General features: G+C 39.8%; 1 protein-coding gene across 2 annotated transcripts in view; it reads right to left on the reverse strand.

Moving 5' to 3' along the window:
- Window positions 1-12,268, reverse strand: part of zgc:110158 (uncharacterized protein LOC553590 homolog) — an 86,058-nt gene extending 73,790 nt beyond the window's left edge. For both annotated transcript variants that reach the window (XM_066680562.1, XM_066680561.1), the window contains exon 1: window positions 11,995-12,268. In XM_066680562.1, coding sequence (XP_066536659.1) covers window positions 11,995-12,050 — 56 coding nt within the window. In that variant the 5' untranslated portion in view covers window positions 12,051-12,268. The remainder of the gene's footprint in view (window positions 1-11,994) is intronic.
- Between the last annotated feature and the right edge of the window lie 3,630 nt (window positions 12,269-15,898).

Genomic DNA, 15,898 nt, shown 5'->3' on the forward strand with positions numbered 1-15,898 from the left:
AATAATAGCATAATAATGAAATTACATCTCTTTAAAGAGCAATAAATTTCCAGCAAAAACTTTGTTTATAAAGAACATTCAGCCATTCGAATATAATCAGGTTAAAATATACTAATTAAATAAAACAAAACAAACAAATCCATTGTTTTAAAACAAACCAACATAACAGCTGATGAATAGACAGACCAAAAAATACTGAGAACAGAACAGAGGCTAAAATATTTGTGATGTTCAATCTTAACACCAGTAAACACAGTGGGCAATAAAGAGGTAATATCTATAATGATAAGTTAATGAAGTAAATATTGTGAGAGGTCTACCTGTACATGAAGAGTGCAGTGCTATGATTTGCTGTCAAAACATATCAAAAATATTGCTTTTCAACAGAAATATCTCAAGCTTCAAGAAGACTCTTCACTCTCTCAGATCTCACTGACCACATTAGCTCTTTGCAAAGCGAGCCACTGAAAACTTCTTCAAGCATCAATCCTTAGAACCTTCCACTGAATTCAACCCACAGTGGGCAGCAAACAAGCCAGTGGTGACCACATCCGTGTACGCAGACCAGAAACCTTCCTCCTCAAAGTTTTAGTGGCATCCTGACAACTGAAAGGAGCGGATCAGGAGTTGTGGTGATCCATGGATTTTTTTTTCCTTCATCATTTTCCCTCAGTCATTACGTCTGTTGTTTAGCGGCTCTGGCTGGCAATTACCTGGCTGCTGAGGCAGTAGCATTACCCTTCTCTCTCTCTCTCTCTCTCTCTCTCTCTCTCTCTCTCTCTCTCTACTTCCATCTGCGGAGAAAATAGCCATGCCACTGCTGGCCAAATTGCACACAGAGATGCACACAACCTTTTATTCCCACACCCCCACCCACCCCAAGGATAGTGGGAGCAACCTAGCTTTTTGCCTCGCTGCAGCACATTCATGGAGGAATACTCAGTGTGCATGCTCCAAAGCTCCGATGCAGAGACGATCTGAGAGGTTATCTTGAAGTTTGTGGTGTTTAGGATTGACGGTGACATCACTGTGTATATTAGACACAATATTGGGTACTTACTCATTACACAAACACACATCCCATATAAAACCTATATGATATGTCAGGTGTTTTATTGTTTTTGTTTTGTTAACATCCTTATTTTGATGTTAAGGTTAAGAAATAAGTATGGATCCCTGACCCATTTATCTGCGTCACTTTGTAACAAGAATTCTGTTTGTCTGTGTCAGACAGTAAAGCGGAACTGGGTTCCAAATTGCATCATACTCCCTACATAGTGCACACCACAGGCAGTATAAATAAATATCCTGAAACCAGATACTAATTTGACAGGGAAACATGAAACTATTAGCTGGTTAAAAATTTTGTTTGACATACAAACCGGATTCCAAAAAAGTTGGGACACTAAACAAATTGTGAATAAAAACTGAATGCAATGATGTGGAGATGGCAAATGTCAATATTTTATTCGTAATAGAACATAGATGAGAGATCAAAAGTTTAATTTGAGTAAATGTAACACTTTAAAGGAAAAATATGTTGATTCAAAATTTCATGGCGTCAACAAATCCCAAAAAAGTTGGGACAAGTAGCAATAAGTGGCTGGAAAAAGGAAATTGAGCATATAATGAACAGCTGGAAGACCAATTAACACTAATTAGGTCAATTGACATCATTGGTGAAATACAATAATTACTGAAGCTTATATGATCTGTATATGTATCTCACACAGATTCGTTCACAAGAGCAGGAAAATGCATTGTGAGTCTAACATTTAAACAGTTTTCCATGGGATGCCATGATGAAAACGCTAATATGGCTAACAGAGAATTAGTCTTTTTCTCCTCATTATCCAACACTGTGTGATCCTTTACCACCTGACACAGAGGCAGTGGGCTTCTGTGCTTCTGAGTGTTGTGAGACCCTCTCCAGTGTAGGGAGAGGAGCTGTGTATGAGGTAAATCTATCCATCTTTTCCTACCTGTTTACAGTAGTGCTGTATTCTAAAACCAGACAATCGCTCCCCAGACATTGGCAACCACGTTAAAAAATCTCATGGATTCCGTCACACAGCCAACTCTCTTAGAGTCTGCGTGCTTAGACTGGTCACCAACGTCCTGAAAACTCTTATAAGGTCTTTGGAACGAGCAAGAGCTGCGAGGGCTTTTAAGTCTAGAAACATGTCGGTACAAAATGCAGCGGCAAGCATGTCAAACAGATGAAGGTCAATTGTGTTTAAAGGAAGGTAAAACGTTTGTCTTAGAGCAAAGGTGTCAAGCGAACATGGTCGTCTGACTAATTTGTCATTTTGACAAAACCCAGAGTTGAACAAGAAACAAACATCAACAGATATCTGTCCACAAAGTGTTACGGCACAGTGACTACGGTTGAACTATCTCACTGGGATTATTCTCACCAACATTGCATTACATGGAAGCAAAAATACCCAATCTTACCTATTGGGCCTTAAATTAAATAGCAATTTTTCATATAAGATATTTTCACTAAAATGTCTTGCGATTTCTAAACAAAAACGATATATTGCTAAGCCCTTGTTGGACACGTGTGTGATGAATTAAAGTCCCCATGTTTTCCTCCCCTCTTTCAAATTTTGCTCAAATACTCTGGCCCCAGTTCTGGATCATGAATGGACAGTGTGTCCTTCTTCGTTACAAATTACCTACACTAACATATCATAAATAACTATAAAAGGGGAGGCTTTTGATCAGTTGGTCAATGGATGTGGTGATAAGGCAGCAGACAACAGAGGAGGAAAAAGTTTCACACATACACAAACACACAGCCTAGGTGTGGGAGAGTGACCAGAATGACAATCACCTCCTGCAGAGACATGGTGGTGGGGGGGGGGGGGTTCAACGACGGCCGTAAAACCAGGAATGAGAGCTTCAAACAAAAAACTAAAGCCCAGTGTAAGGGTCTGGTAGTTACAGACTAACCCAAGGAGCTGGGGGTCTTCTGTATTCATGATCAAAAACATATGATGCCAAAACTATGTCTAATTAAGACACTGAATGTGTTAACTGCACCCACAAAAAACCCATTCGCAGCTCAGAAGGTCAACGGTACATGGTGTAAAATATAAAGCTAGGTCTTTCAAGGATTCTTCAGCTACTGTGTTTAAAATATGTTAATTATCATATGTATGCATAATATACAGCATACAAAATACAGTGTAAAACTTCTACTACAGTAGCATGTTCCTACAGAAAGAAAGAAAAAAAGAAATAAAGAAGGAAACAAGGGCCAATACGTACGGGGTACTACTGTGTTCCTGCTATTTCTAATTGAGGAACTCAAGACTAACTTGACAGAACACAACTTTAAACAACAAGAGATCTGTGTTAAAACCATTGTGTCGACTTGGAAGAGTTTCAATTCCAGACACTGAGAATCGCATCTTTGAGAGTCGACTCATCTTCGCTGTCTCTGTTAACTTTGACTTTATTTCCCCACTCTCACTGTGAACAGAGACGCTGCTCAGAGGGGCAGCTTTGGGATCAGACTCATGACAATTGATATTTCAAAGCAATATCTGCCCCATGTCAAAGAAATAGGGTTTTTTAAGACAGAGATGGGTTGTCAACACATGCTATTTTAGCCAAAACCTCCTCACACTCCTAAAGGCAAATGCTCATTGTTCCCCAGAATCCATCAACACAGCGGCAAATACTATGGAGACTTTATTTAGCCATGTGTAAAGAGATGTCAGAGTGTGGTTCTAGGGCTGTATTACTGAGAAACAGAATAGAGATCAGTGGGAAAAGGTGAAAGTGAACCCTAATAGAGTGGCCTTGACTACTCCTATTTCTGAATAAAATATCCAATGGCCCAAATACATGGACACAACAGCTATTTCTTTATTATGAATGGAGCAGCCACACTTGTACACATCCAGATGCCTTTTATCCGCAGGAGTAGAGAGAAAGCCTAGCATACTGGACCAAGACCATTTGTTTACTTACACTTTTACTGACACAGGGATTTTGAAAATGCAACAAACTTGTGTCCAGAGAGCAAAAAGCCTGGAGAGCTAGCAAATTGGGAGGAAACAACCTCTGAATTGTATTTTTAACAAATGTTTTTAATTAAAATCCTGAATATTGCCTTTAATCATAATGCCTAAATTTGCTCATGTAAGTTCTTCTGGGACCCAGGCATGTTCACAATGATGACAGATAGGGGTCACTGTCAAAAACAAATGTGAAAGAAAGAAATTGAACAAAGATCAGAGTGCAGATATAAGACAAGTATTAACAAGAAGATATCCCCGTACTCTTAGTTAAGAAGCTGCAGACTGGTGATAGGAGTTTGCTTTGTAATTACTGCTCCTTCTGAAAGAGTGTGGATACAAATCCACAGCAGTGACCTTCCAGGGCACCTTGTAATTTGGAAGCAGCACAGTTTGCGCAGCACAGTCTATCAGTGACACTGAGGGTGTTTAAAAACTCACGCAGCACTGCTGTGTCTGATCCACTCATACCAGCATAACACACAATAAAACACCACCACTTCGTCAGTGTCACTGCAGCACTGAGAATGATCCATCACCGATATCATACCTGCTCTGTGGTGGTCCTGACCATTGAAGAACAGTGTGAAAGGGGGCTAACAATGTATACAGAGCAGCAGATGATCTACAGCGTGTAACTGTAAAACTACCAAGTGCTCCTATGGACAATGGAGCTGAAAGAATGGATAGTGAATGTATATATATATATAATTTCATATATTGCAGTAGAGTTCTCTGGCAATCTTACCAAAAAAACCCAAAGGCTGATGCCTAGACCTTCCAAAAACACTTCTGTCAATGCCTTCCATGGGGAAATACGACACTGGATCAAAACACAGATTCCAAGGACTGAGGAGTGATCAAATTTTAATGGCAGGGAGGCCTGTGTCATTTGGGAGGGGCAGGGGTGGGTACAAGCACCTGGCCCTACTCCATTATTCAGCAGGCTTCACTCAGCTGGGGCTTCGAGGGGCCACCTTGTGTAGCAACATCAGGGAAGTGAAGGCAAAGGGCCAAGGAAACAAGGCCTGTTTTGGAGAAGACAGTGGCTGAGAGATGAGGGTTAGTGCAAGGGACTTAAAACCAGTCAGGGACAGAAGCATTTGGTTCTCAGAAGTAATCGCTAGGAGTGATTGTAGTGGTTGATTTGGCTTATACTTAAATGCTTAACAATCTCATAGAAAGTCAAATTTTGTGCCATGTAGTACCACATGTTAAACTGTCAGAAAGCAATTGTACAGGCACACTGGAACGTGTCCCTACAAAGAGGTACACCAGTTGTGTATGTTGAAGTATATTACATTAAGTTCTACGGACAAAAAACTAATTATATCTAGGTCTTTATAGACCTAGAAACAGAGAATAAAAAAGGAACACGTTTGGAGCTGAAATTGGATTTATGAAATCAATTTCACTTAATACACATTCATTCATTCGTTGCCTGTAACCACTAGGTACTAAGACACATTGCTGGACAATAAAAAGGACTTGATTTGTTTCGTGACAAATTTTATTGATAAATTTAGGGCAATAAATATTAATAAACATTAGCTTCTATTCCTTGTTAGCACTGCCAATGGAAGAAGCCTGATCATGCAGCACACTAACAGGTGCACATACTCATGCTATTATGGTACATGAACGTTCGAGGCCATATGAACATTAAAACGTAAACAAGACTGTAACATGTTTAATTCAAGTGCTCTTTAAATTGTTGAGGTGGCAATGACCTAAGAGTGTTTCATAACACAGGACATAGATAATAATTAAATAAAATAATTAAAATAATGTGTCGTATTGATCATTTGGTGTATTCTATCTGCATATAGATGAATGTCCTTTTAAAATTTTAACTGTTGAATTGTATATCCTGATAAATGTCAAGAATGATCAATACAGAAAAATATATTATGATAACATGTATGATCATATTGCCCAGCTCTATAAGTCATACCACTAAGTGTCCCACCAGTGACAGTGAAAAGTACCACGACAATGACCATATTTCTGAGAGTGTACTTATGTTTTGTCACTGTCCAATTAAAAACAAACATCTCCATTTTTGTGGATTTCTACTGCATCATTTGAACACAGCAGCTGTCCTTAATAGTGTATTTCATGATGAACAATCTAACAGAAATGCTCTAACATTACTTAAAATACAATATTTTACATTGACTTCTATTGAAAATTAAGAAGAATTTTTCCTTGTCTTTTAAAGTTATTATTTTGGGAGACACATATTTTTCACTGGACAGCTACAATTTGCAAAGTTCCACAGCATATTTTATCATATTCTCCATCCAACATTATTAAGTCCGCAAGTCATCTCTTAATATGTACTTTTATTTCTAAAATCACTAAGATCTTCCTACCATCTTTAATAGGCATTATGTACTCTATAAACCTACATGACTCAAGCACACATCGAAACCCTACTCTATTCAAATCCACATTCAAATATCCACTAACCCTATTCAAATCCATCCAGAGGTGGACAAACACTCTCTCGAGTCTCTCAGCGTTATGTCCATCTCTTCCTCCAATTCAAATAGCTGAACACCAATGGGAAGCTATGCAAACGGCCACAATACAAAACGCTGTGTTCTCCCTGGCGTAGAAGAGGTGCGGCCATGATGATGAGATTCCAAAGAGGGGAGGGAGATCGGGAGCCTGCGGCTTGCCGACTCAAAGCTCAGCGGCTGCTCGAAAAGCTTGAATAGAGGCTTGCTTGGGGGAACACCCGAGGGGACAACCCAGAACAATCCCTCAGCCTCTTCCCCATACTATGCCGCCATACCCTTGGGAGAGCCTTGCCAGTCTGAGAGCAGAAATGGCTGGGGAATGGAAATGCTGACGAGGGCTTGGAGGGTAGGTTCTGGAGCTACAGCTATGGTGCTGATGAGTTTGTTCTGAGGGTCAGAGCACATGGACCTACAAATATTTGGGATGTGGTGCTAAGGGAATTATGTGCCAATGTTAATATCTGACATTTTTCCTGTTCATATCATGAGAACATAGCTGATATGATAATACTGATAGAAAAAAAATTATTTTAGACCCTAGGACAAAATCCACCTAAAATAAAAAAAAAATCTAAGAGGTTTGTTTGATGGTGATGTCATGTTATATTGTCAACTGATATTATTGATCATTGTTTCTTTGATACTGAACAATTACATGCATCTTTAAAAAATAATTATGCAATTATAGAAAGCCAACAAAGAACTTGGAATGTTCACAAAGGAAACTGGATGTGAAATTTTTACTCGATTGTCTTAATATCTTAAATCATTTTACCAATTGTTATATTTTTATATTTACATTAAAAGCATTTAGCAAACACTTTTCTCCAGAGCAACTTACAACCGAATCACGTTTTGCATGTCAGTGAATGTAGAGTTAAAAACCTCATCCAAGGACTTATATAGAAGTATCACACATTTAAAAAAAAAAAACTGTCACTCTGGCGGTTCCTTTTGCTGTCACTCTGGTGGTACATTCTATATTAATTCTAAAATTTGGATTACAATAACCACTAAATGTTTAGGCATATTCCTTCCTACATATTTTTTTTCAAATGTATTAACATGAAACTGGATTATGTTCGGTACATTGCCATTTCTATGCAAATCATAATGCTACGTGATATACTATGAAAGTATATACTAATATATGTATATATATGTATGTGACCTTGTAAATATTATGGATATACATTTTCCCATTTTGTCCACACGTAATAGAAAACACAATGAGGGTGAAAGGACACCAGTATATCCATTGGCCTCTATTCGCCGCCTCACCTGGACACACTGTTTCCTCTGTGGGGAGCCTTGTACACAAGACAAGATTAAACACAGGTCAGGATGCTTGGCCTACAATGTAATGCCAGGTGCAGTATTCACAAAACACTATTCTCTAATCCCCCCCTCCTCAACCCCTACCACCCACCATCCCCCATGCTTAGTTGGGGCCATATGCCACGTATTATAAAACAAGAGAGAGACAGAGAGAGAGAGAGAGTGAGAGAGAGAGAGAGAGAGAGAGAGCGCAAGGGGAAAATCGGTTTGTCGGGACAATCGGGGAGAGAAGTGACATCCTTGGTTTAGGAGAAATTAGAACGCTGACTAATTGGAGCGTATGTAATGAAGACTGGGATGCCAAAGTCCTGTGGTGTAACCGTATTAATCAATGTGGTGTGACACCATTCTCAAACCAAAAACGAGACCCCACACTGGGTCCCCCAACATCAAAAGAAATCCCCTTCTGAACGCACTCCTTGAACACACCTGACATGTCGCCTGAGGCACTCTGACAAAAGCCTGTATTTAAACATGAATGAAGCTGGGCCACAAGTAACCACCCTTCAAAGGGACAGTTAGCAAATCGTGTTTTCAACCGTTCCATCAATTATTCAGCCAGGGAGTAAAGTTGTATGGGTAAGGTCAGAGCAGGAGTGCAAGAAGTTTGACACAACTTCTGGGATAAATGCAAAGTCTGCATCCTTCCAGCCACTATGGAATCAGAAAAAGACATTCAGAACAAAAAAAAGCAACTCAAATCAAACCACCTTCAGATACATGCTTAACTAAGAGCTGGGGTTCTTGCACATGTGTAAATTTTAAGCCTCAAAGTCTGTCTCTCAAAAAAAATTCTTCCTCCTTTTATGGGCTTTTGGTTACATTGATTTCCACAAGTAGCTGACAGAAAAAAGCAGCAAGCTATCAACGGCGATAAAACCATTTATGAATAAAGTTCTCTAATTGAATATGGCATCAAAGCATGCACTAAATAAATAAATCTATGGTGTTCTCTTTAATGTTTGCAACGCCACTATAAATCATGGCTGGAGGATATATCTCACACTTCTTAGAACCTAAGAGGCTTTAAATATAAAGCTAGTTATGGTATAGGCTAATAAATTATTAGCCTTAGTAAAATTCTAAATTTACAGTGATGTGTTGTTGAGAACTACAAATATTAGGAATAAACATTAAAAATAATAAATATCTCTAATGGGTCACACAACTTCAGGGACCTGGACGTTGTGGGTTTAAGTCCCGCTCCCAGTGACTGTCTGTGAGGAGTTTGGTGTGTTCTCCCCGTGTCTGTGTGGGTTTCCTCCAGGTGTTCCTGTATCCTCCCATGGTCCAAAAACACACGTTGGTAGGTTGATTGGTGACTCAAAAGTGTCCGTACATGTGACTGTGTGAGTGAATGTGTGTGTGTGTGTGTGTGTGTGTGTGTCTGTGTTGCCCTGTGAAGGAATGGTGCCCCCTCCAGGGTGTATTCCCGCCTTGTGCCCAATGATTCCAGGTAGGCTCTGGACCCACCGCGACCCTGAACTGGATAAGCGCTTACATGACAAGCGCATTAATGAATGAATGAATGAATATCTCTAATGGAATATGAAAAAAAACAGCTGAAATAAAAATGCACTTTGTAAATATATTTTATTTATTTCTCTAATTAAAAAAAAGATTACTCTCTTGAGGTAGCATTAATATTTCTTGTAAATCCCACTATTGTAAAAAAAAATTCTGTGGTTAAAGTGGGCTAAAGTAGGATGCTAAATTGCACAGTGTTCTGGCCCTCAGTAAATCATTTTTAAAACTTACAATGTCCTAGTGATGACAACAATGTGTGAACTTTCCTAGCATTGCAAGATGTCAAGCTGCGACATATTTAATCAGTCAGGGCAACTCTCCAAACCCAGCTTAGGGAGTAGAGGCACTGGTAACACTGTATCTGTAAACCAAGGGAGTGTGTAAGTGTAAACATTCAAAGCAGAGAGTCTAAAACACACAGCAAGAAACGCAGCACCACTGGTTCAGAGAAGGAGAAGCACTGTGGCACCAAAAGGCTTCTGGAGAATGAGGAACTTTTTAAAAGTCTGAAACAATGTGACACAAGTAGGGGCCTGTGTTGTGGACATGGATGCAGCTCAATTATTCAAGTCCTGGACAAAACAGCAATTTCAGAAACAATATTAAAACCCATTTGAGACTGTGCGTTCCCCCCACCCCCCGGATCAGTTAAAGAAGGGACAATTCTATTAACTGCAGGTAACACAATGGTATAGGCCCAATGAAGAACTGCTTGAAGAGCACCTTCTAACTTTGCAACAAAATATTTTTTGCAAAAAAAAAGGGGCCTATGCCAACCAACAAAAACTGGCAAATTTCTGCAGCTAAAATCAACCTCACAGGTGTCTTCCTCAGTGAAACAGATAAGCACCAAGACAACTGACCACACTGAAGCAAGCCAATGTTAGCTAAGATTGAATGCACCACTATTCCATGAGCTGTAAGAGACACGTGCAAAATGTCACCACTATGACAGATGTAAGATACGCTGTAAAAAAGAGGCTTCCAATTACATTCTTCTTAAAGTTTTCAGACTCCCTTCCAAGTTCCATCACACGCTCGTTTGTGCTGTAGTTTCAGCACCCTTACAATAAACCTGACAAAGTCATGGCACACATAGACATCCACTTCCACAAAGTGTGCCTAACTTTGGACACATTCAGCGGCAGCGAAAGACACCCAAGACCACTGATACAGTATTGTGTTTAAGACCTATCAAAGTACATGTTCAAGAAAAGCTACTGTAGAAACTGAATTAGAGATTGAGTGCTGGTAGAGTGTTGAGATGGTATCAGACAGACAGACAGTCAACAGACAGACAGACAACAATCAGACAGACAATTTTGTCAAAAGCCAAATGGCAGTGATGGAGGTGTATAAGTATGCTTCAGCCAAAGATGTATTCTCAAGTCTGTACAAGGCATAGTAACTTTACATAACTGCAGAGTTAAAAGTACAATCCTCATTAATTGTTGAGGACCACTTTCACAAGAGTCAGCTTTGAAAGACTTGGTCATGCGTGAAGAGTAAAGAGTTGTGAATGTTTTGTTTTAGTGTTTTAAAATGGGACAAAATTGCACAAAGTCCACACAATACAAGATCAAGCATCCAGGCATCCACATGCTTTGTTCTAGAGTACAAGCAAAGGTCCTGATATAGCTTTACAATGAGGATTCTTTTACTTTGCTTGTTATTAAACATTTGTGAATTGTGCATGCATACAATATGAGAAATTATTAAAATATTGACGGCTTTAAGTGTTGTACACAAATATAAGCAGACAGGTGAGCAAGATGAGGAGAAACTAGAGAAATACTGAAAGCCAGGCGTTAGGCTAGTAAGGTAAAAGCAAGTCTCAGATGAGGTCTGCATTTTAAGGTAAATGTTAGTTAAGTTTAGACACTGCTAACCGAGGCACAGAAATCAAGAGTGAGACAATGTTGGTTAGAAACAACATAGTTACATAGTTATTAGTAACGCTTATACATGTTTCTGCATCAGTTTAGAAGGGTCAGCTTTGAAAGAGCAGCAGTGGAACATGCTTAAAGAGTTTAGAGTGAAGCTGTTTAGGTCAGATGAGCTGTTAATGTTGGTTCTAGTATCTTAAAATAAGACATGACGCTAGTAGTCCAAGTAAGACAAGCTCCAAACATCCATCCATCCGTCCACCCTCCTTCATTGTTCCCCAGAAAGACATAAGTTCCTGGGGCAGCTTGAAGATGTGAGGACTCGTTTGGTTTTAAATCTTTTCCACGAAAAACAAGGGTAAAAATCTGCACACGTAAAAATCCTGTCAGGTTAGCAAGGTTGGCTAACGTAACCCAAACAAGCTGGAGAGAAACAATGAGGAAAATTAAAAAGGGAGTAAGAGAAGGAGGAGGAACACAAGAGGATATAAACACACAAACACAAGACATGAACGAACGTGTGCAAGGACAAACAAAGTTTGAGAAGTTAGTGAGAGAAACTCGAACACTCAAAACTATCTAGATATGAAGATATGTACGTTAACGTTGACGGTTATTTTCAACGGTCGCTCAGGTGACGTGCAGGCGGATCGCGAGCGCAGCACAAAAACTGAACATTCCACTTACTTTTCCCGCGCTTGGCTATCGGACGGCACGACAGCTCCTTTACCTTTGGCGTACATGTTGGACTTCTTGCTCTCAATCTTTTTCTTTTCTTTTTTTTAATCCTTCCTTTTTACCCTCCCTTACTCGACACCTGTCAGAGAAAGCGGGCGGTTGAGCGCTCCATCTCCATAGCTACTCTCTCACCCACTCTCTCTCTCTCACTCTGTGTCGCTCTCTCTCTCGTAGTGTTTTTGCCTCCTCTTTTTACCCCCTCCTCTACATCTCCAACATCGGCCACAAATCAGGCACAGTTTCTACTGAGAGAGAGAGAGAGAGAGAGAGAGAGAGAGAGAGGATACGGGGGGCTTGAAACCGGCCACTGGTGGAGCTTTTTCTTTTTTTTTCTTCTTTTTTTTTCAATCGCTGTTCCAGGACTGCGCCAGCCCTCCCCCCGCTGCGGGGACATAGGGAGGGGCTTCTTAAAGGAGAACGAAACCCCCTTCAACTAAAGATCTCTCCTTCTCAAGCTTAACTTTTTCTTTCACTCACCAAACTAGACTTAATTTATTATTGGAAGCACTTTCCCGCCAAATTAAAAATCAGCTAACGAGCATCAGATAATAATTACTTAACATCTTACTGCTACGGCGTTGCACTTAGTATGAGATAATTATCATAAAGAATGGGGAAGTACAGGATCTCTTTTTACTGTATGACGTCTGCATAAGTCACTTTCAGTAAGCTATAACTATGATAAATGTTCACTTCTGTATGAGATACTGTCAAGAAACAGCAAGTCAGAATTATGAGATACTAAGTCATTATTACGAGATAGTACGCCAGTATTGTGAGATAAAATCATAATTATGAAATAGCATGCTATAGTTAGGGAATTCTCATTATCATGAGATAGCATATAAAATATTTATTAATTAAATATAACATATAATTAAAAGATATGTGATTGCAAGTCAGAATTATGAGATACTAGTTTTATTACAAGATAGTATGTAAAATATATTTGAGATATTAAATCATTTTTATGAGATACCAAATTTCATACAGAAGATACTAAGTAACATAGCAAGTTAGAATAAGGAGGTACTAAGAGCAAGTCAGATTGATGAGATAGCTATTATTATCCATTTTGGAAACTGGGTGTGGGCGATGGAGGGCTCCAAGGGCTCCAAGTGCTACATGTGAGTATTACTAGTCTAAAACTTACCCTTACCATCCATCCATCCATTCATTATCTGTAACCCTTATCCAATTTAGGGTCGCGGGGGGTCCAGAGCCTACCTGGAATCATCGGGCGCAAGGCGGGAATACACCCTGGAGGGGACCCCAGTCCTTCACAGGGCACTTACCCTTACCCATTATCCCAAACCTTACCCTTAATCTGACCTTAACACATGTCCTAAAATGTGATAATTAACATTGAGGGTCCATATTATTCATTGTGAGGAGTTCCAAAATTCCCAGAGTCTAGATGAGTGCTTTCTCCTTAAGCTTGCTTAGTTCAGTGCAGCTACATGAGCAACTGACATGACCTTCTGCAAACAGAAATGTCCTACTTGAATGTAGCATTAGCAATCAAATGCCATTCCACTGGAAATGACAAATCCTTAATTCAGATGGTCTGTATGTGCTTCATGAAATGCTTGGCAAATCTGCTCTCCGTCTTTCCAAATTACAGTTGGTCAAATCTATTGCATGAGATGTAACTGACAACTCCTGCAGTGTTGCATGGCAAGGAATGAGTGAGACTAGCTTATTCTTTCAGCCGGACATTCTAGGGGCAGTGTTCATACGTAGAACATCTGGAATGGTTGCAGGCGTAAGCGCCCCAGGATGTATTTCATACATCCTTTATCTCGCTCTTAACAAGCATGTCCTTGATGATTTTGTCTAGTCTGTAGGAGATTAGAGTAGGTCCTTTACAAAGGGATACAGTTACAGCTCTTCAAATGTTCTTGTAACAATTTTAGAAGAAGGTGAAAACATCATAACACTTTTAGGAAGAACGCTCTGTTTCAAACAGGTAATTTGAATGTATTTAAACATTAACACTAAGCAATGTTTTACATCTTCAAACTCACTGTGATGCTCCACTGACCTGTAGTAGGAAGAATATAACAACTGTTGTTACTACTTCAGGCTCAGTACTGCAGAAACTGCACTATCTACATTTTGGAGAAGGGTAGGAAACCATATTCACATGTGTAGTGTAGAGCAAAGTCTATTACTGCTGCAAATCAGGGGACTTTTTATATTTTTAATAACCTTAATGTCATAAGAAATGTGGGATGGGTTGTTGTTAATCAAGTTAATAAAATAATAGTTGATAAATTAATTGAAAATGTCAATTAGCATTAGGTGCAGCCCTTTACACCAAGGAAGGTCACCTTTCTGCATTCATGTAATTCTTTATATGACTTTAAAGACATTGACAGATTAGTTTGGACGAAGGTTCTCCTTGAGCAGTTTAAAGCATTTCCTGAGGACTGCCGAAGCAGTTCCTGTAGCCGTGACTCAGCCGAGGCTCACAGAGAGTTTGGCCGGAAGGGAGGCTGGGAGAGACAGCAGCATGTTTTGGATAAACATGAGCAAACCCAGCATGTGTGGTCAAGGTAATGAGCTACAGTAAAGCCATTTGTGTCACAGTGCTCCACGGGGATTCATCTTGCAACGGGAGCTAATGCCTCACATCTGCCCTAGTGGACACCTTGTGATACGAGTGAATAAAGTATGACTATATACTCCGTTGAGTTTGAGAAGCAATCTCTTGACAATAAAATTAACCATATCACTGAGGCATAGCCCTGTTCTTATGAAGGATCATATGCAAATGGTGCCCAACTTGTGGAGAATGTTTAGACTGCCAAACATGAGTGAGTGAGTGACTGAGTGAGTAGGTTATAAACCGGTTCTGTGATGATCATTATAAGAAAGATGACATTAAGAAATTCTACAAAACCAAATGGAAGAAACAGTGAGTAGCTGCAGAATGACTATGAGAAGAATGTGATGTTTTGTTGATCACGTCCTTGGTTTCTACAGCTGATAGGCAAAGCATATTAATTTTTACTAGTTTATACTAGGATTTACAAGCTATAAACACTGTTTCATCACGATGCTATTAAGTGATTTCCAAAACAAACCCTAAGTGTTCTTTTACCATTGGTTCTGATGATGGAGGTGGGTCAGCAGGACTGAAAGAGAAAGATCTTCACTTTGGGAGACCAAGAAAAATCAGAATTTCTTCATATCACTTCATGTTTGGTGTAACATGGGCAGTGTTGTTGATGCAAAGCACTGAATATCCCCCTTTTGAAGAGCAGTTCCTAAATGTGAGTATGTATGCGAGTGAGTGAGTGAATTATAAGCCAGTTCCATGAGTTGCTTCGCATGTAAAGATGTAAAGTGGAGGTGTAGGAACTGTAGTAAAAAGCAAAATTTGGTGTTATTGTGCTTTTCCCTTTTTGTTGTTGTTTTATTTTAGAGCACTTATTTATCCATTCATCATGCTCCAACCTCCATTACCATTATTACTGTAGGTTTTTAAATTCATTCATTCATGTCTATAACCACTTATCCAGTTTAGGGTCACAGTGGGTCCAGAGCCTACCTGGAATCACTGGGCTCAAGGCAGGAACACACCCTGGAGGGGGCACCAGTCCTTCACAGGGCAACACACACTCACACTTACAGACACTTTTGAGTTGGCAGTCCACCTACCAACTTGTGTTTTTGGACTGTGGGAGGAAACTGGAGCACCTGGAAGAAACCCACACGGACACACCAAACTACTCACAGACAGTCAGTCAGACAGCCCCAGTCGGGCTTGGACCCACAACCTCCAGGTCCCTGGAGCTATGTGACTGCGACACTACCTCCTGCACCACCGTGCCTCCCACATAAAAAA

This window comes from Hoplias malabaricus, chromosome 9, assembly GCF_029633855.1.
Source record: "Hoplias malabaricus isolate fHopMal1 chromosome 9, fHopMal1.hap1, whole genome shotgun sequence".
Lineage (NCBI taxonomy): Eukaryota > Metazoa > Chordata > Actinopteri > Characiformes > Erythrinidae > Hoplias > Hoplias malabaricus.